Below are 19,861 nucleotides of genomic sequence, written 5' to 3'. Positions count from 1 at the left end.
ACATCTTAGTGTCGTCTGCGAATTTGAACAGGGTGCTTTTCACCCGCTCATCCAAGTCTCTGATGAAGACGTTGAACAGTGCAGGCCCGAGGACCGAGCCCTGGGGGACCCCACTGCCCACATCCCTCCAGGTCAAAAATGACCCATCCACCACCACTCTCTGGGTGCGGCCCTCCAGCCAGTTAGTGACCCATCTGACTGTGTAGGTATCGATGCCACAGTCCCCTAGTTTTTTAATGAGAATGGGGTGAGAGACAGTGTCAACGGCCTTCCTGAAGTCCAGAAAGACTACGTCCACCACGACACCTGCGTCTAAGGCTTTTCTGACCTGGTCGTAGAAGGCCACCAGGTTGGTCTGACAGGACCTGCCTCTAATGAACCCGTGTTGGTTGCCCCTAAGCATCACCTCCCCTGCTGGCCCCTCGCAGACATGCGCCAGGATAATTCTCTCAAAAAACTTACCCAGGATCGAGGTAAGACTAACCAGCCTATAGTTTCCCGGGTCCTCCTTCCTCCCTTTTTTGAAAATGGGGACCACATTGGCCCTTTTCCAGTCCTTCGGCACCATGCCGGAGCACCACAAGTGCTCGTAAAGCCATGCCAGGGGTCCCGCAATGACCTCTGCTAATTCCCTCAGCACTCTGGGGTGGAGATCGTCAGGACCTGCTGATTTAAATACGTCCAGTCCATCCAGAAGTTCCCTGACTAGGTCCTCACTGACCCTAGGCCTGGGTGCACCTCCCCTGGGTCCTACGGGAATCCCGGTGGGGGGGCATGACCTGGTCCCTGCTCAGAAAAATGGAGGCAAAGAAATTGTTAAATAGGTTAGCTTTGCTGTCTGGCGCGACAACCAGATTTCCTAGCGTGTCTTGCAAAGGCCCCACGTTACCTGGTGCCTTCTTTTTACCCCCTATGTATTTTAAAAAGGACTTCTTGTTGTCCTTGATCCGGGTAGCTAGTCCCAGTTCCATCTCCGCCTTGGCCTTCCTGACTGCCCCCCTACAGACCCTATTGATTAGCATCTCTGCTAGATGATGGCTTTGGGCCTGTTAAACTAGTGATGGGGAGGAAGGAGAAGTCCACTACCCTAAACATTCCTTCCTAATGAGGCCTAAGGAGGCCTGACTGGCAGAGCCTACCAAAGAAGAGAGATCCAAGTAAAATCCTTGAGAGTACTGAATCCCAAAGAGTACCTCTGGGTAGAAGATTCTCAAGAAAAGGCAACAGTTTAGGAACATATCATCCCTTTGACTCTAACTATCGAGTGTGAATCATCCAACAAGAATAATCCAGTGTCATCTTGTTGCACTACTTGGTGGACCTCCAATACAATCAGGTCCTTATCCTGAGTCAGAACCTATCAACACCCCTTCTACCAAGCCTCCTAAACCTGCTAACATGGCCATCTGGTCCCCTCCCGGCAAAGGGAGCTCGTATGTTTTTCCATAAAAAAGTTCAGATGCTGGTTTAATTCCCCTTCCTTTCCCAGGGAGAGGGCTGTGGTGATACTTGGGAACATTCAGAGCCATTATTCAAGGAGCATCCCAAGGGGGTGGGGGTGTAATACAGAGATAATCAGCAGACAGTAAAGATATTCTCGCATTCACCTCTACCTGTGGTATCCTGGGTCACTGTATGTATGCATGGGCAGTCCTGTCTGGAAACAGAAGCAAGCTGAAGGTCAGGAGGTAAGGCCAGGGATGAAAGGCTAGGACAGGGTCAGAAGCCAAGGAAACAAGAGCCCATCTGGAGAGGGACTTGACAAAACAGTCATAGGCACAAATGTTGACCAGCCTGAGGGCTAGTGTCCTAAATCCCTGGCTAGTGGTTCTCAGTGTCCTTTGAGGAACTCATTTTCTAATGAACCAAAGAACAGCTGGAGAGGCTAGCCTGACTAGCTACTGCTCCATTAGGCTTGGCTGGGGCAGGTTTGACCAAGGCTGTTAGGCCTGAGCGCCTCGCACTGAGTTGGTCAAAAGTTCTATAACATTGTGATTCCTGCATGATCCTGAGCTGATTCACACCAGGGAAATTGGGTGTTTCATGGAAAAGGGAACACCTCTTGGCTTTAGCTCACCATCGTTCACCATTATTGTAACACCTTCAATTTCCCACAGAAACGACCTTCACCTGGAAGGGGCCGGCCAGCAGGAGGTGGGGAAGGGGGTGTCCTTGGCAGCAAATGACTACAGTCTGCAAGCCCAGAGCTGTCTGAAGTCCATCCATGGTGGGCCTCCATGGCCATCTCTTTGGTGTGTTTATCCCCTTCACAGCCCTGTAATGCTAAGAAGTACTGTTAGTCCCATTTCACAGCGGATGAGCTACAAATTGGCCACAAGAGATATGGTAATTTTGTGGGAGATCATGGAATTGAACCGGGGTCTACTCAGACATCAGGCTCATCCCATGAACATTGGACCACACCTCCCCAGTATTAAGAAGGGCCAGTCTCTACTGCCTCCAACTGTGCTAGGGAATGTGACTGTGGGAGCCCATCCACCCACTATTTCCACTTCCCACGGGCCAAATGCTGAGCAGTCACTGTTTGGGCAGCACTGGGCATGTGCCAGTATGCACCTGTGAGATGGCCAATGGTGCTGTCTGTGCTCCAGGCAGCAGCTGCCTTATGTTTTTTCATACTGGGAGGGTGTGTTTTTGTGGTGATGTCCCTTAGCATGGGGGAGTTGGTGCCATAATGCCTGGAGAATCTTTCTGCAGTCTTGGATCAGTCTCTCTCTGGGGTGACCAGACATGACATGGGGTAAGCTATGCTCAGAAATGTAGGATAGGATGGAAAGACTAATGAAAAGTGACATGCATCTGGCTCTGAAAAGATTTATGTTGGTGTTGGTGTAAACCTCTGTTTTGTCCCATGCAGAAAACACCGTGCTTGATCTTCTACCACAAATGCCCACGGTAAGTGGGGTGATGGGAAGCAGAGGTGTTACTGACATATGGGGCTCTGTTTCCAGTTACATTTTTAAGCATATGCAGGATCAGATTTTAACCCAACAGCACTCATCCCAGGGGCATCGCAGAGGGCAGAATTTGACACACACAGTTCATGCGCTGCGCTGTTCAGAACTTGCTCGGATTTAGAAAGGAAAGAAGAACTCGCCCAGATGCGAGATGTTTTCCCCACAGATTGCTCCAATGTTTAAGAATAACCAAGCTGAGCATTTTTGTGTTCAGACCATGGCATAGACATTCAATAACTACTTGTTACACTGCCCCAAGGGACGGAAATTGTGAGGAGATGAATTTCAAGTTTTCCTAGCAGTGGACCAAAATCTTGAGGCAGCATCCACTGCATATTGGAGACCCCGTGTGGGGCAGGGCATGCCCCGATGGAGGGAGACATACGGCCATTCAGTGGCTTCCAAGCAAAAGCTAGGTGCCATGCCAGCTACCATATCCATACCTCTGGCAGGCGATTGTGTGCTGGACCCATTCTAAAGAGTGGGAAACAGAGAAAAATGCAGAGTGACTGACCAGGAGCTGTACAGTGAGGCAATGGCAGACCCAGAATTAGAGTTCTTACTTATGTGGCTTGGTAGGGCCTTATTACATGGGTCATTTTGGGTGTCTCCTGGAGCTCTTAACCCCTGGACTGTCCATGCATTAACACCTTAAAGTGTTTTTAAGCACTCATTATGCAGCTTAAAATTAAGCCACTCAAGGGCAGGATTATCGCTGATCTACACTACTCATCTCCTATTCCATGGGTAGTTGCAGCCACTCCCCACAGATGTGCCACCCAAGCTGAAGTCCTCCAGTATCCCAGGAGCTCTCACGCCCCTGCCTGTAGAGCAGGGATAGAAGCCTGTCCTGGCTCACCAGCCCTCTAGTGGCCACTCAAAGCTGCAGCTCCTAGTCCTGCCCCGGCTCACCAGGCCTCTATGGCAAGTCACAGTCATGCAAATGGGGAACAGTCAGAGAAGGCTTCTAGAGTAAGGGTGTGACTGCTCCAAACTCCAAGCTAGCAATAGCAGCAAACAACTTTTGTGCGGCTCACGGCATAAGGTGCACATGCAGCAGCCATGCTGACTTCACTGCATTGCAAGTAAATGATAGAAGGAGAGAAACATTCCCTTTTCCACTGCCTGACCGACCCCAGCTGTTTTGCATCACCTGCAATCTGTGGTAACAGGCACTGCTCAAGGGAACAGCATGCAACATCTTTCTAACTTGGAGAAAGGGGCTTTGGGGCACTGGCAGCCATGACTGACTAAAGCACTTATGCCCTTGTGTAACTCCAGTTTAAAACCTCTATCAGGGGTTGGCAACCCCTGGCATGTGTGCCAGAGCATTTTGCTTGGCACACTACAGCCGGCCCAGGCTCTGAGCCCCTGCCGCTGGCCGCAGAGCCCAGGCTGCCCAGAGCAGGAGGCCGGGAGGCTGCGAGTCCTGCTGCAAGCAGCCTGGGCACTGTGGCAAGCAGCAACTGCCCAGAGCTCTGGCCGGATGTGGCAGGCAGCCAGGAGGTTGCAAACAGCTGCACCAGGCTCTGGACCCCACCATCGGCAACAGCTGCATGCGGGCCTGAGGTCTGTGGAGCCCCTGCCCAGCTCACTGCTGGCATGGGAGGGGCCGGGGTTGCGCTGTCCCAGCCTCTTTCCTGCTGTGTGCCCTGAGGCGTGCATGCAGCCACCATTGGCCATGGAGCCAGGCCAGGGCTCCGACCTCAGTGCAGCTGTTTGCAGTCTGTCCACCGCCTGCTGAGAGCAGGATGGCAATGGCTGTACGTGTGCCTCGGGGTGCACAGGAGGGAAGGGGCCAGAGCGGCACAACCCCAGCCCCTGCTCCGCCGTCTGCCTGGAGGTGTCCGTGCATTTGCCACCAGCAACGAGGATTGGACCCCTCACAGCTCCCCCCCTCGTCTGCCCCTGGCATGTCAAGTCGAGGTGTGGGTTGAAATTAGGGTGTTTTTGGCACTCCAGCCAAAAATGTTACCAACCCCTGTCCTATCTGATGTCTGTGATAGCCATCCCTCCATCACATCCTTGCTCTTCCCTCCAATTGTTTTTTTTAAACTTGATGGGTGATTTTTATTAATAGGGCTGGGAGATAGAAAGCTGTTCTTCCTGATTTGCTTCAGTCCAGTCTTTTCAGGGAGGGTGAACGGAGCTGGATTTCAAAATTCCCTGTATTCTGAAAGGAGGCACTTTTCCATGGAGTATCTTCTTCAGATGCCTATAAACCTAATCCTATCATGAACTGGGGTCCCAGTCTTCAGCTGGTTCCACAAAAGTCCAAGAGCTATGCCAGCTCACACCAGGTGAGGCTCCGGTCTATCCTGTTTGGCTTTTGATGCTGCAAGACAGGACTTTCTTAGAACAAACCAGAGGACCCAGGTTCATGTCTATAGTCACTGGTTCGTCTTGTTTGTTGAGCATACAATATGAAATAAATCTCAGACATGACAGGTTAGACTGCAGCTGTGGCAAGTTGTCGGCAGTCACTTCTACCTATTTGATTCACAAAAGAAAAAGGGATGGATAATAACATTGGGACCAGTGATCATATGACTTTCATGTGAAAGCACCTCTGATCAGAAAAGTATAGCATACAGAGCAATCAAAGACGCTTTGATCTTGGACAAAAATTACTGAGATGTCTCAGTAGTGAACAGCATGGAAATATCTCCTATCTTTCAAGGGATGACAGATTTTGTAAAATGGAGGTGAGAAATGAATGGCCATTTTCATCGTTACCACTGGATGGCAATAAACATTAAACAGAGACTTTGAATGATCACTGTGCAACTCACACATCTCTTGTCCATGCTCCAGAATATCATTTGGGAGAGAAGGGGAGTGATTATAGGACACTGCCAAAAACAGAGATTTTCTAAAGGGATTATTCAGCGAGCTGAAATAAAGCAGTCAGTAAGCTTGAAAGTGAGATAGTGAGACTTAACATTATTTAGCTTCTAGAAGAAATAAATCTGTACCTTCTTCCATGGAGCATGTATTCCAAACTTATTTTGTATTTCATGTTCAGCCCCAGAAGTTATCCACCCTGATCAGAATGAGAAAGGTGTATTTAGTGCTGAAAAATGATTTAATTATGGACATTGGACCTTAGTCAGCCCTATGCAGTCAGGATACAGAGTTGGGAAATAAATTAATATTTATATATAAATTGAACAGATGATGACTGACTATTCTTGAACTACATCGAATCTGAGACTAAGTAATTGGAGCCATGAAACAATCTGAAGTGTATTATGGGGCTAAACTCAATGATATGGTTGCAGTTACTGTCCACTGGGAAGAACTTTGCCTTCATTTTTTTTCAGTTGTTAATGTCCCAATATTATAGAGTTTCTAAGTACTGGAAAACTATAGCTGTATAGTTCCACCATGCCTTTTATTATAACTCCTTATTTGTTTCTAATATTTTTAAAGAATAGCTCCTCTGAGGTTGACATTTTGCAGACTTGCACTCTAGCTAGAGATTCAATATTTTAGAAAGTTTCAGGTCACTTCATTCAGCCCCTTGTGAATTCTTGTCTTGAGGAACAAACATACTCTTACTCTTTACAAGATGGGCCAAGACCCTATTCTGTCACATGACTTTTAGGATCCTGAAATCATGAGCAGTGAGTGTTGGGAGTCTCCTATTGGACTGGAAGAGGCCTGTGTGCCTTTAGGGTAGACTAGGGTCCACACCGGGAGGTGCACCAGACTGCCTAATGAGAGGAAAGGAGAGCTAAAGGGTGGAAGAGGTTCATCTCCTGAGCCTAGACACATATATTTCTGCGATGAGCCATTAGTAGGCAGATTAGGACGTGGGGTTATAGGATCCTCCCAATCAAATACTCTAATAGACCCTAGTGATGCCCGAAGGAGCCATATTGAGCCACTGCAATATCCCCAGCCCTGTGCCTTAAACTTCACAAATTAGGCCCCAATACCCTGAGACTGTCTTAAAAATAATGAGATTTGAAGAGAAGGTGGCTTGGAGCAGCTTCTTATTTATCTCCTCTGCCACTGCTGGTGGCGTTCATGGTTTCATGCTATATTTTGTGATGATGAAAGCTAAAATGCTAGAAAATGAAAGCTGAGGTTCCCTTGGGCTTTCCAGACCTGGGGCTTGCAGGAACATCACAAGATGCTCAACAGGATGGTGAGTGAAGGCTCCAGGAGAGCTACACTGGTTTATGCCTGATGACAATCTGGCCCATATTTTGCCTAAAAGGCCTGGATTGTCTCAGGGGATGCCTGGCCTCAATAATCTCAACGGCCCTGTTTCCGCAGCGCTGCGTGTTTACTAGCCCGTCGGTAACGGTGCAGGCCCTGCCGTGCTGAACTCCAGAGAGTGCTCTAGACTGTGGTTCTGAGTAAAAAAAGAGGCTGCTGTGGAAGTACTGTACTGAGCACCCGGCCAGGGCTTGACAAACAATAAATAGCAATGAGAAAGTAGCCAGTCACTGCTGTTGAGCTGGGAAGGTTCCCACCACCACTGTTTTTAAGAGACTAGAAATGGCAAATGCTGCGGCATAACAGGAAACAGCGTGGGAGTCCACGCAGGAGTCCTCTGCGTCGGCTGCAAGGGAACATGCCTTAACAGCGACTGATATTGGTTTAAGCAATGAGGCAAACTCATTGTAGGACAAACGATGCTGATAGAATAATTGAGGGAACTGGGTCAGATTCATCCCCTCTGTGACTCCAGTCATTTTGGTGGAGCTATGCAAGGGAGGAAGTTGGCTTCTGCCTAAAGACTCACACATGCAATTCCTGTTGACCTTGATGAGAGATGTGCATGTCTCTCCCAGGGGAGCAAGTGACCCCATAACAAGAGGACGCGCTGGAAAATAACATCCAGAGAGCTGTGAGCGAAGCCTAGGGAGCAAGCAAGGCAAACACTACAACAGTTCACAATTTTTTCGAGAGTTCGACATTGACAGGGCAGCAGCAAGGTCAGCTTGTCACTGGCATCCAGGGCATTTCTTAAGACTTCAGGTCTGAACAGGCAGAAAGAGGAGGATAGATGTTGTCCTGGTCCCCCTCTCACTTGGAGGGGGCCAGGTCAAGGCCAAGCCCTGTGTCCAGTCTCCCCAGTAGCTCAAAAAATCGAAAGCTTTATCATACCCGTTCTATGCTATTTCGTCCACAAGCTGGGCTTGGAGTGAGCTCACTGCAGTGGAGGATTGACCCCTCGGCATTTACAGGATTAAAATATGCACCTTTTATCCTGAATTACGCTAATTTATTACCCCCAAGTAATCTAAGAATTAATTTATCTCATTGCTCTGCAAACATTGAACATGACAGTCAGTAGCATATTGGGGGGTAGGCACCAGGGCACCAGTCCTGGGTGCTCACTTCCAGAGGGCATGAGAACAGCAGTCACCGCAGCCAGCCCAGCCCCTGCCCAGGCACGTGGTCCCTTGGGGAGGGCAGATTAGAGCAGCCCCTAGGTTGCCTTCATCTGCAATGTGGGTGAGGCAATTAGTCAGTGAGTCCTGAGCTCTGTTCCTTCTCTGCTGCAGCAAAGAGTCAGGACCACTGTCTACCAAGACTTCTTGTTCCTCACGCTTTTATAAAGCAGACCATAAAATAACCGGATCCAACTTTCCCATCACACACCTTGCGATCTCACTTATGCATCTGCATCAAGGACAGAACAGAGGGACCCCTCAGAGACCTTGTGAAGAAGCCATCAATCAGACACAGTCATCCAGAGAATTAAGGCACTAACCTGTCACCTTGCAGACGTCAATCCCAATTTGACACAGGGGGTGGATAATGCTCTATGTTCAGTAGTTTCATCTTCCTCTCTCGTGGACCTTTGTTCCCATCATAAAGGGCACCATGCTACGTGGTAGTCTGCTTTAAAGACACCTCCAAACTAGAGCTATTACAGGTCAGGATTCAAATGTATTTGGCTGAGCTGAATAACAGGGAAGCTTCCTCACTCAAAAGACAACTACAGCACCCACATGCAAACTACCTGGGCTTCAGCAATGCCTCCCTTTCACAGGCTGTGGGCTTAAACACCCTTTTCAGTCCATTTTATTTTTTAAAAAATCATGCTTTTTTGAAACATAAGCCGTGCTCTGCTCTCTTCATGCCCTTTTTAACAGGCAGCAGGGTCATAGGTGTCTCTCCTTCCCGTGGTGTAGGTCACTTCACTTACAGAGGGGATGAGAACAGCAGTCACCCCAGCCAGCCCAGCCCCGACCCAGGCATGTGGTCCCTTGCAGATGGCAGATTAGAGCAGCCCACCAGCTCTGAATGACACAAGTGACATGTAAAACCTATCTTGGAAGCTGATTCAGTCACCACTGACTTACTCCCACCTGATAATTACAGGTCACATCCTGAGACCCTCATGGGGGTTTTACTCATTTGGTAATGACGCCAATCTCACCCCCAACCTGGACTTGAATGGCTGTTTTGTGCATGTTAAGGACCCAAACTAGACTAAGGTCTTTAGTATTTAGCTCCACAGTAATTCTCAGTTTCATCATTTCCCCCGCAAGGAAATCCAGAATCTAAGCATTAGCATTACTGGGGCTTTGGAAAGAACAAAAAGAAGCGGTACTTATTCCATTCACAAGACTGGAGAGTATACACAGAAGGGATGGAGGGGGTTGGAGGGATGGAGGGGGTTCAACCAGCAACCAGTGGTTCTGGTTGAACCACTCATTCATTCAGATAGCATTTTGCATCAGAAAACCATTTGTTCCTCTGAGTGGTTCTTTCCCCCCACAGAGCACTGTTCTCCCCATCTTTTTTCACAAGAGCCTGACTTATTGCTTGGACTGATTATTTTGTGTAAAGCTAATTATTTATGATTTGTTCTCAAGACCCCTGACTTATGAGTCATCCCTACATTGATCAATGGACCTGTCCAGGAAATGCTTTCATGCCTGAGTAAAGTTACTTGCAGATGCAAGTGTTTGCAGAACCAGATGTCTTCATCATTTAAAAACTAAAACATGCCAATATTATCACAAAAATTTACTATAACCACTATAGCCACCATTCCAACTTAAGCTAACACCCGGTACGTTGGGTGGGGGTAAAGGATACCTCCCAGAGCCACTACAAACCTTCTGCAAAGCGCCTTTCCTCAACCTGCCTCGCTAATAAAATGAGTGCATCCAACACTAAATAACTGGTGCTTTGTTTTAAAATCCAAATGTAATTTCCTCTCAGAGGAGAGGAGAGAAGGAAAGAACAACATGTGGTGGACGTTCGTCACGCTGTTCCAAGTAGCATGGATGGTACCATGATATGACAGGAGAGGGCATAACAGAAAAACCTGAACAGATGGGAATGGGAGTTTGGGTCAGTTAAGACTAAAGGAAGGGGCCCAACAAGAGAACAAGATAGGCTGCAAAGGCAGAATCACGCTGTCATTGTAGTAGTCCTACTGAGAGATGTCTAAGGCCCGTCCAGTCTTACCTCATGCCTTGCACAGACCATACAACTCCAACCAATGACTTCTGCGTCAATCCTAGTAACTCATTAACCCTTGGGGCTAAGCTAAAGTGGATCTTTTAGAAACACCGTCTCTTGATTTTAAGTGATGTGAAAACCATTGTATCTCCTGGGGAGCTCTTCCATGGGTTCATTTCCCCACGCTGCTAAAAAAACCCAACAACAACAAAAAACCCTTGAATTTTTCAAGCTTCAGCCTTTCTACTGAAAAGCCATCATAGGGGGATCTTACACATCTCCCGTCTTCACAGCTAATTTTGGGGGGGAAAAAAGTGTTATTTAGACAATGTAAATTTCTGCATTTACCTTTTTGCTTATTTAAAAACCGCAGCTGGTGTGAAGCTAAGGGACTTCTTTTCTCAGAGTCCTTGGAAGACAGTTTACTTTGGTTAACAACCGTTTCTTCGATTGGTTTCTTCAGAATTATTCTTTCTTTTAGTTCTTCAGTACTGACGGCAGAGGCGGGCGGCTCAACACTTACTTTGGGCGCAACAAAAGAGCATTTCAGATAGGACGCGGACTCTGCTAGGTTTTCCCTGTTCATCCTACTCTCTGTTGTGTTACTTACTTCATAGTCTGAAGCATCGGCTCGGGAACCGTTCTCTTCCTGGATTATGTCCATAATTATTGGTTTCATCAGAGGAGAATCTTGCTCCCTCTTTGGACTTTCTTCAGAGGCCGAAGAGGCATCGCATGACTCGATGATCAGTTCACTGTCGAGCTCGGCTTCGCGCTCTTCCCTCAGGATGCTGTACTGTATGGAAGGGGAGGCAGGCGATGGAGGGGGCCCGCCAATATGACTGAAGGTCATGTAGTTGGAGTGCAGCACCTCCTCCGCGGCCAGTGGGTCTTCGGAGACAAGTTCAATCTCCGAGTCTCCGGATTCAGCGCTGCTGGCTTCGTTGTCTGGGGGCGCTGAAGCAGCCGGGCGTCCAGGTTTGGCTTTCTGATCTGTTTTTTCTGCATACACACCCTGTGATCGCTGGGCTTCAGCAGCTTCAAAGGTAAAGCCCTTTGCTTCTTTAATGGCACTGATGAGCTCATCCTCGGAGAGGCTGCATTTCCCTTGAGATTCGGAGCCAGACGGTTCTGTCATCCCGCGTGAAGAAAAACAGAAAGACAGACAGAAAGTTATTAACACAGCTGACTTCGGAGTGCTTAGGCAACAGACACAATAGATGTAAAGCAGCCAGGCAGAATAAGAATAATACCGAGTTTCCTTATGCCTTTGCAAAGGAAATAAGCATCATTCTCACTATTTTACTGATGGAAAATGGACACACACAGTAGTAGTGCCTTGTGCAAGGTGCCTCAATAATCGAAGCTTAGCTCTGCTTTTAAAACGGAAACTTCAAGTTCAAAATCAGGCACCTCAATATACATGTGCACGCGCACACACAGAAAGCATTTTAAAATCACTCCTCACAACTTCTACAGAAAAAAATAAAACAGTAGCAATCTCTTAGCAACAGCTATTCATCTTTCGGGGTTTTGTACACAACAGGTACTGTGCTTTTTAAGACAGAAATAGTCTTCTTCCGCTGCACAACACAGTTGGGATTGCATTCCCAGTGTCGTGGATTAGAAAGATGCATCCAACGTGAGCTGTGCATCAAATATGCTGTTCGTGATGCCCGTGGTGGTATTTAAACTATCACCAGAACAACAGCTGAATAAATAAATCAAGCCTTTCATTCAGCTCTTACTGGGACAAACTCGCACTGGAGCCAGCGAGGACTGGTTTAGATCAAGTCTCAATGGCACATAAGCAAAGACCTCATGATTTGGACTGACATAATTTGACCCTTTTAGGTCTATATCTGACATTTTAATTCATCTCCATCTGGATACAAAGGAGCAAATCCACTGACTACAGTGTGGGCTTTGGGTCTGAGGAAATTAGGTCTTTCTGGATCATTCATAAGCATCTATTGTGAGGTTTCCAAGCAGAAGCCAGATACTTCTGGCTGTTTCTTAAAACAGCTATTTATATTTATGTAATAACAAAACTTTCTAAAAGTATCAATTATAAAGGCATGTGCATGTTGTAAGTGAAATCAGTGCTTGACTGCAACCTTCATGCTCTCTCCATGTAGCTTTTTTTGTGCATTTGTCAGAGGTTGTATGCATTGTATCTGATAATCTCCCACTTGCCTGCCTGACCTTCACCACTTCTATTCTGGGCCAGGTACCATGTCCACCTCTGTGTTTGTACAGTACTTATGTACACCAGTGTATTGACCATACAAAGGCTTTGCCTGGTGCCACAATCAGGTACTAATAACAATAAAGTGAATGAAGGATGAAGGGTCATCATGTTCTTTCCACCTTTAACCTAAACCCACTTACCACCTCCCTTTCTCCTAAGCTTCTGCACTCATCTCTTCTGTCCTAAGCCAAGCCCCTCTCCAGCAACCCATCCCTACCCAGCAAAGCAGTTAAGCATGGGCTTAACTTTAAATCACTGGGACTTGAGCGTGCACCTTCAAGTAAGCATATGCAAAACTTCTGCATATGCTTATTTATAAGATGCCTCCCTAAGGCCCCTCATTTTGATCCTTTGACAAATTCATAGACATGGACAGATCTAAGATTTTGAAAAGGAAGGTGCAGATGGTGTGGCACATCATCCCACAATGCATATTTTAACACAATGCATATTTTTCTCCAGTTAAAGAAAAACTAGATGCTTACTAATATGCTAGGAGCAAGCAAAAACAAACAGAAACGAACGGAGTGTGCACTCATTTGCTACCTTATGTATAAAGTTTAAAAAAGCACACTGAACTAGGCAAAAAATAGTCAAAAGACATTGGATCAGTAGTCCTGTAGTCATTATAGTTAAATGTACGTCTCTTCTTCAGATTCAAAAACCAAAATCTAGCCCTCCTGAGTGTCTTGACAGTGCCGCCAATATTTCAGTGTCAGTCATTTCTACACCTGAATTAACATTACCACACCTGAGTTCAGGGGTTTTTTTGGTAGAGCTACAAATAATCTGCAGGATGGTGAAACAGAAGACAGACATTACCAGTAATGCCTAGCAAAGACAGCAAAGTTGCAAAAGAAATGTTAGTTTGAATAGTGGATCCTCAAGACCATTTAAAAGGAGAGAAGGTTGTTAACATCTGTTGAGTGGCAAGAGCTTAGCCTGAATCAGGGAGATGACAATGAGCCATAAAGCCAAGTGACTCTCTCAGCACTGCCTGAAATTTTGAAGTTTGGGTGGAGTAGGTATTAAAGGGGAGTGCAACTGCCCCACTGCCCCTCCCCCCCCCCCCCCGATCCATCCCTGCTCACAGGTATCATTTTACTACCAATAAAAGAATTTAGATAACAGCAGAACTGACCCAACTCCTTTAACATTCGGTTGGTTGATTTTTAAAAAAAAAATTCTCTCTTCACTTCCCGGCTTGTACTGGAAACAAAAGTGCTGAGATATTGCAAGCGAAGCTGTGCTCCCCATCAATTTTCTGTAACCAGCTGGAAGCAGAAACTGCATGTGAAGCAGAGCAAGGGAAAGACATCACAGGATTTTCTACCTGGGCTACTCTTGTGTAGATAAGCAGACAACACTGCATTGTATCAGTGAACTCTTATATTTGATGAAAAAAAATCACAAAGATGCTGAAAATCAATGGAAAATATCCCAGAGAACATGCAATGGATAAAACTTGCTGCATAACAGCAGGCACCGATACTAATTCCCTAGGGCTGCCCTTCATTTTAGAGGGAAAGGAAAATAGTTAATCATTGCAAAGCTATGTAAACTACCCCACCCCACACTGGAGAGTCAATAGGTTCAGACAGACCATTCAGACCCCATGGACTATTTTAGGGTACTCTTCCAAAACAGATTTCAGACCCATGGGAAATTAACCCATCACTAGAAATATAAATCTAGAGTCTGTAGATCTCCCTTTCCAGGAGTGAAAAGGGATCAGAAATCAGGCACATCTCCCCACAGCACTAACTTAACTGGCTTCTCCATCCCTCCCTGCAGCCCCTACACATAGTGTAGTGTAGGGGAAGTAGCCAGAGGCTGTGTGCTACGACACACACAGCTGCTGGCTAGCACCTTGGAGACCCCTGCCAGGTGGAAGATAGATTAGAGCAGCCTTGGGACTGCTCTAATTGTCTCCAGAGCCCAAACTAGGGTAAAAGACCATCAGGATCAAGCACCGCTGCCTTGTTCTGCCCAGCACAAACAAAGCCCAGAATCCAGCCCAATATTTTACTTGTATTTAATTGCACATGATTTAATGCAGCGTTCGCTCAAGACTGGAATACACATTCCTCCTCATCCAAAGCCAAACAGAGGCGCTTTTGTTCTGCAAAGTCCGTGGTACCGTGCACTGGGAAATAAACCATGGGGCCAAACATATTCTTGGAACTGGGCCATGGCTGGGTCAGTGAAGTAGAAATGATTCTTGCCTCCCCACGAGGGCTCTGAGCCTTGCTGCTCTTCACTTCCATCTTCCTCTCTCTTTTACTGGCTATGACAGGATCAGGGCTGCAGGACTGTCCATGATGAATCATCAGGCATCCCCCCACCCCGGTCCCCTGCACCCGGTTCCTCTGCCCATCTCACCGGAGCAGCCTTGTGAAGGGCACAGCATTATCCCTCTGCCAGCCCTGTGCAGGGGCGGGACACACACAACAGGGCATCATTGTTTTTGCAAATGTTGCTTTAAATCAAGAAACCAAAGCCTTATTGCACACTGGTAGGCTGCAGGCACCAGCCCCTGCAAAACTGGTGAGGGAACAACTACATGTTTCAGCAGGGAATTCAGACAGGCTCAGGAAAGCAGGACTGGGTGATCTGTGGATGTCAGTTGTCATCTTGATGGTTCATGGAAATGTTGCATCCCCCACGTTCCCATCCTATCATTACCTGACTTGGACACGCTTCGGTCGCTCTGTCACCCACCCTTTGCGGAGCACCCTGACGCAAAAGAATTGCCGTGGGTTTAGTGCAGGAGTTTTAGCTCCCATGGAAGAAACAGGCACAGTGCCCAGCTCCCCAGGGGCACAGACAACAGGAGAGGGAGCCAGGAAAATAGTGCAGGCAGAGCCAAGGGGCTTCATGGGCAATGTGATCCGACAGCCAGTGCCCTCCTTCTCCCAGGGCCTAATCCACAGGCTGGTTACAAGCAGGTTGCCTTGCCTGCTAGCCTCTGCAGGTGGGCTTTTGCTCCCTGCAGAGCCCCTCAGCCAGTCCCCCCAGGTAACTCAGTCCTTAGGCCACAAACAAACCAACAAATAAACTCAAAAAAACCCTCTTGTCCTGTCTCAGGCACTTGAGAAGGGGCTTTTTGGCTCTGGCTCCCAGCATAGCAGCTTGGCCCACTTCTCCTAGCAAGTAATTGCATTCACAGCTTGCTTCCTCCTCTCTCTAATTCTTCTGGGAGCTTTTAAAAGCTCCTAGCAGGAGACTCCTTCTCTATCCAAGTGCCCTGCAGGTGGGCTAACTCAACAGGGACTCCTGTTCATTCTTAAAGGGACAGATTGCCGAATTACACCAGCCACACAGACTGTGCTGGGGGGCCGGATTTGCTCCCAAGGAGAGAAAACCAGGGAAGCCATAGTAATGCTGCAACGAATCCTTGTGTGAATGCGTGGAGGGCATTATAGGCTATTAGCAAACCCATTAATTCATAATACTGACCCACGCAATACTAAGCTACGGTTATGAAATATGATTATCAAATATCATGATGGTTCTGAAACAAGACTTTTACAGTCATTAAAGGCTGCAAAAATAACAATTAATGCCTGGGGGTTTTTAATTTCCTTTCAGTGCACAAAACATTAAATCAATTAAATGAAAATTACTTGGAAATCAAATAGAATATTTTCTGGAGAAATAAAGGAAAAGTAGAACTTCAAACTTAATGACTATTGAGAAATTCCTGCTAAACTTCATTATCAGAGACCTACTGCTTCAGAGGGCTCCTTTAACTTCTATTCAAAGCAATGCTTAATTTTGAGTGAACTTAGAGCATCTGCTTAAAGGAAAGCCATAGAGCAGGTCAAAATTTGGACTATTACGGTAGGGACAGACGTTACATGTAAACCAGTTTAAGTGATCAGAAACTAGTTTAAACCTGTAACAGAACAGAAGTTCAGTGCACATAAACTGGTTTAAAAATGGCTGAAACTGGTTTGGGATAAGCCTGGTTAAATGTAGTATCAGACTTAACTGATTTAGGTCAAACTGGTTTATGGAACTTCTGTCTCAGACTCCTTCCTGGTTCAAGTTAAATCAGAGTCCCCCTGTATCCCAGCATGCTTTGCAGCCCTGGGTTGGGCTGTGCTGTCTGCTCCAGAGAGCAGGGCTGGCCCCACCCCTCTGCTACGTAGCTGGGGCAGTGAGGGCAGGCTGACAAGGGGATGGGGGTGGGAAACCCAGCTGGCACAGCCCATTCTGCCTGGCAGGGGCAGAGCAGCCCCCACCAGACTTTTCCCCACTGGAGTGGGGGCTGTCTCCCCTCTCTCCCACTGGCACGGGGACTCCAGCCAGGGTCTAATCAAGCTTTCCCCCGCACTGGCCACTCACATGGCAGGGGGTATGGCTGCTGCTGCCTGGACAGTGCCTCAGGTGAAAGGGAGGCAGGGAGGGGGATTAAACCCCACATCTCCTCTCTCTCCCACCAGCACAGGGACCCCAGTCCGGGTCTGCCTGGCTTCCCTGCGACTGCCGACTTGCATGGTGGGGTCGTGGCCAGAGCTGGCCTGAGCAGCAGCCAGCAGTGGAGAAAGCCAGGCAGACCCCAACTGGGATCCCCATGCTGGTAGGAGAGAGAGGATCTAGTGTCCCCTGGCTTCCAGGTTGAGCCACTGCAGGCATATGGCTGCATTTCTAAATCAAAAGTGAATGTCTATTCACTTGCAAATTGAATTGCAAATTGGTTCACCCCCGTGCTGAAAAATGGTGGCAGGGCGCTTTGAACTAAAGCTTGTTCGATGAGTTTTAGTTCAAAGCACCCTGCTGCCATTTTTCAGTGTGGGGACACTGATACACGTGATGCTCAGGCGCTTTTAATTTGCGTGCCACACTAATTAAAGCACCCCCCACGCCTCCCAGAACACATGTAAAACTGTCCATAATTTTTACATTATTTAATACTGTATAGTAGGGAGTGCACAGGTAGACATTAACCACTACTATTATGAGTGACACATCAAAAATGTCACTGATTCTCATGGGGTACTTCAATCACCCTGACACCTGCTGGGAGGGCAATACAGCAGTGCACAGACAGTCCAGGAAGTTTTGGGAGAGTGTTGAAAAGGTGTTGGAGAGGCCAACTAGGGGCCATGCTCTTCTTGACCTGTTGTTCACAAACAGGGAAGAATTGATGGGGAATGTAGTAGTGGGTGGCCACTTGGGTATCAGATACCACGAGATAATTGAGTTCAGGATCCAGAAGGAAGGAGAGCAGTGGAGTAGGAACCCTGGACTTCATAACAATGGACTTCAGTGCACTCAGGGAACTGATGGGCAGGATCCCATAGGAGGCCAGTCTGAAGGGAAAAGAAGTACAGGAGAGCTGGTTGTACTTTAAACAAAACCCTACTGAGGATGCAGGAACAAATCATCCTGATGCACAGGAATACTAGCAAGTATGGCAGAAGATGTCTTGGCTTATCAGGGAACTCTTCTGTGAGCAAAAAAACAAAAAGGAAGCTTACAAGAAGTGGAAACTTGGACAAACAACTAGGCAAGAATATAAGAATATTGCATGGGCATGCAGGGATGAAGTCAGAAAGGCCAAAATGCAATTGGAGTTGCAGCTAACAAGAGATGTGAGGATAACAAGGAGGGTTTCTACAAGTATGCCAGTAGCCAGTGGAGGATCAGGGAAAGTGTGAGTCCCTTACTGAATGGGAGAGGCAACCTACTGAGAGATGATGTAGAAGGGCAGTTATACATTTGATGGGGGTTTAGTCCTCAGGGTCTTATTCTATGCCCCCTAAATTGAAATGGTGGGTTTTTAATTGAAACCCACCATTTCAATTTTTCCATCATGCTATGGTGAGGGGACTGATCCTTTTTTGTTGTTGTTGGAGTCAGAGCCTGTCCACAGCCGGGGGGTGAGCTGCTGGCAGAGGGCCCCGGTCCTTCCCTCCACCATGACAGTGCCCCCCAGGGCTGCCCAGGTGAGCTGCTAGTGGGCTGGATGCTGTCCCAGTTTGGAGGCAGCACCTAACCTGATCCAACTGTTCCCCTTGCTCACCTGGGGAGCAGCACCCAGTAGGTTTCCAGTGGGCAGGCTCAGGGAAGAGTTGGATCAGGCTGGGAGCAACAATGCAGCTGTCAGGTCACTCACTGTCTGTGGGAGATGTGGGCAGGCTCTGCAGAAAAAAAGAATGGGGTCCCTCGCTGCATGAGGTGCTGGAAGCCTGGGTGGACTAGAGGAAGCATTGTATCAGGCACCTTCAAGCTGGGGCAGCACCCGGCCAGCTAGCAGCCCACCCAGACTTTCAGCACCCCATGCACCACCACTAGCAATCCCAGACACCCTCCTGTGGCCTTCCCATGCTGCCCCAGGGGCAAGCCAGCCCATTCCTGGGTGGCCCTAGGCGTTCTACTGACCACAGGAGCTTGCTGAAGGGAGAAGCAGTGAGAGGCCCAATCCTTTTTTTTGGCAGAGCCTGCCCGCCTCTTCCATGGCCAGGGGACGAGATGACAGCTGCACGGTTGCAATATGCAACATTGCAAACTTAACTACATTGGGAGTTTACATCCAACTCATTTATAACCCCCAAAACTCCTGCACATGTACAGTGTGATGCTATTAAGCCACACAAAGTGACATTTTCATCATGTGTACACGGTAATGGTGTCATGTGTATAAGTGCCCAAAAAGTCTAAAGTTCTCAATACCATTTTTACCTCAGTCTTCACAAGCAAGGTCATCTCCCAGACTATTGCTCCTGGCAGCACAGTTTGGGAAGGAAGTGAGCAGCCAACTGTGGCAAGAGGACAGATTAGGGACTATTTATAAAAGATGGATGTGTGCAAGTCCATGGGGCCAGATGTGACACACCCAAGGGTGCTGAAGGAGAGTAGATTCATAGATTCAGAACCCCCAGGGTAGGGGAGAACACCACCTCCCTTGGGAGCCCGTTCCAGACCTTGGCCACTCTAACTGTGAAGAAGTTCTTCCTAATGTCCAATCTAAATCTGCTCTCTGCTAGCTTGTGGCCATTATTTCTTGTAACCCCCGGGGGTGCCTTGGTGAATAAAACCTCACCAATTCCCTTCTGTGCCCCTGTGATGAATTTATAGGCAGCCACAAGGTCACCTCTCAACCTTCTCTTGCGGAGGCTGAAGAGGTCCAGGTGCCCCAATCTCTCCTCATAGGGCTTGGCCTGCTGATGCACGATAAAGTGCCATT

General features: G+C 47.7%; 1 protein-coding gene across 1 annotated transcript in view; it reads right to left on the bottom strand.

Annotated features, from left to right (window-relative positions):
- RTN1 (reticulon 1) overlaps positions 1–19,861 on the bottom strand; it is a 216,753-nt gene that overhangs the window by 74,984 nt on the left and 121,908 nt on the right. The window contains exon 3 of the mRNA XM_006026220.3: positions 10,764–11,546. Within this exon, the coding sequence (XP_006026282.1) occupies positions 10,764–11,546 (783 nt within the window). The remainder of the gene's footprint in view (positions 1–10,763; positions 11,547–19,861) is intronic.

The sequence above is a fragment of the Alligator sinensis genome, unplaced genomic scaffold (genome assembly GCF_000455745.1).
Source record: "Alligator sinensis unplaced genomic scaffold, ASM45574v1 scaffold708_1, whole genome shotgun sequence".
Taxonomy (NCBI): Eukaryota; Metazoa; Chordata; order Crocodylia; family Alligatoridae; genus Alligator; species Alligator sinensis.
Note: the sequence above shows the minus strand (reverse complement) of the source record. Positions and strands in the feature narration are given on the sequence as shown.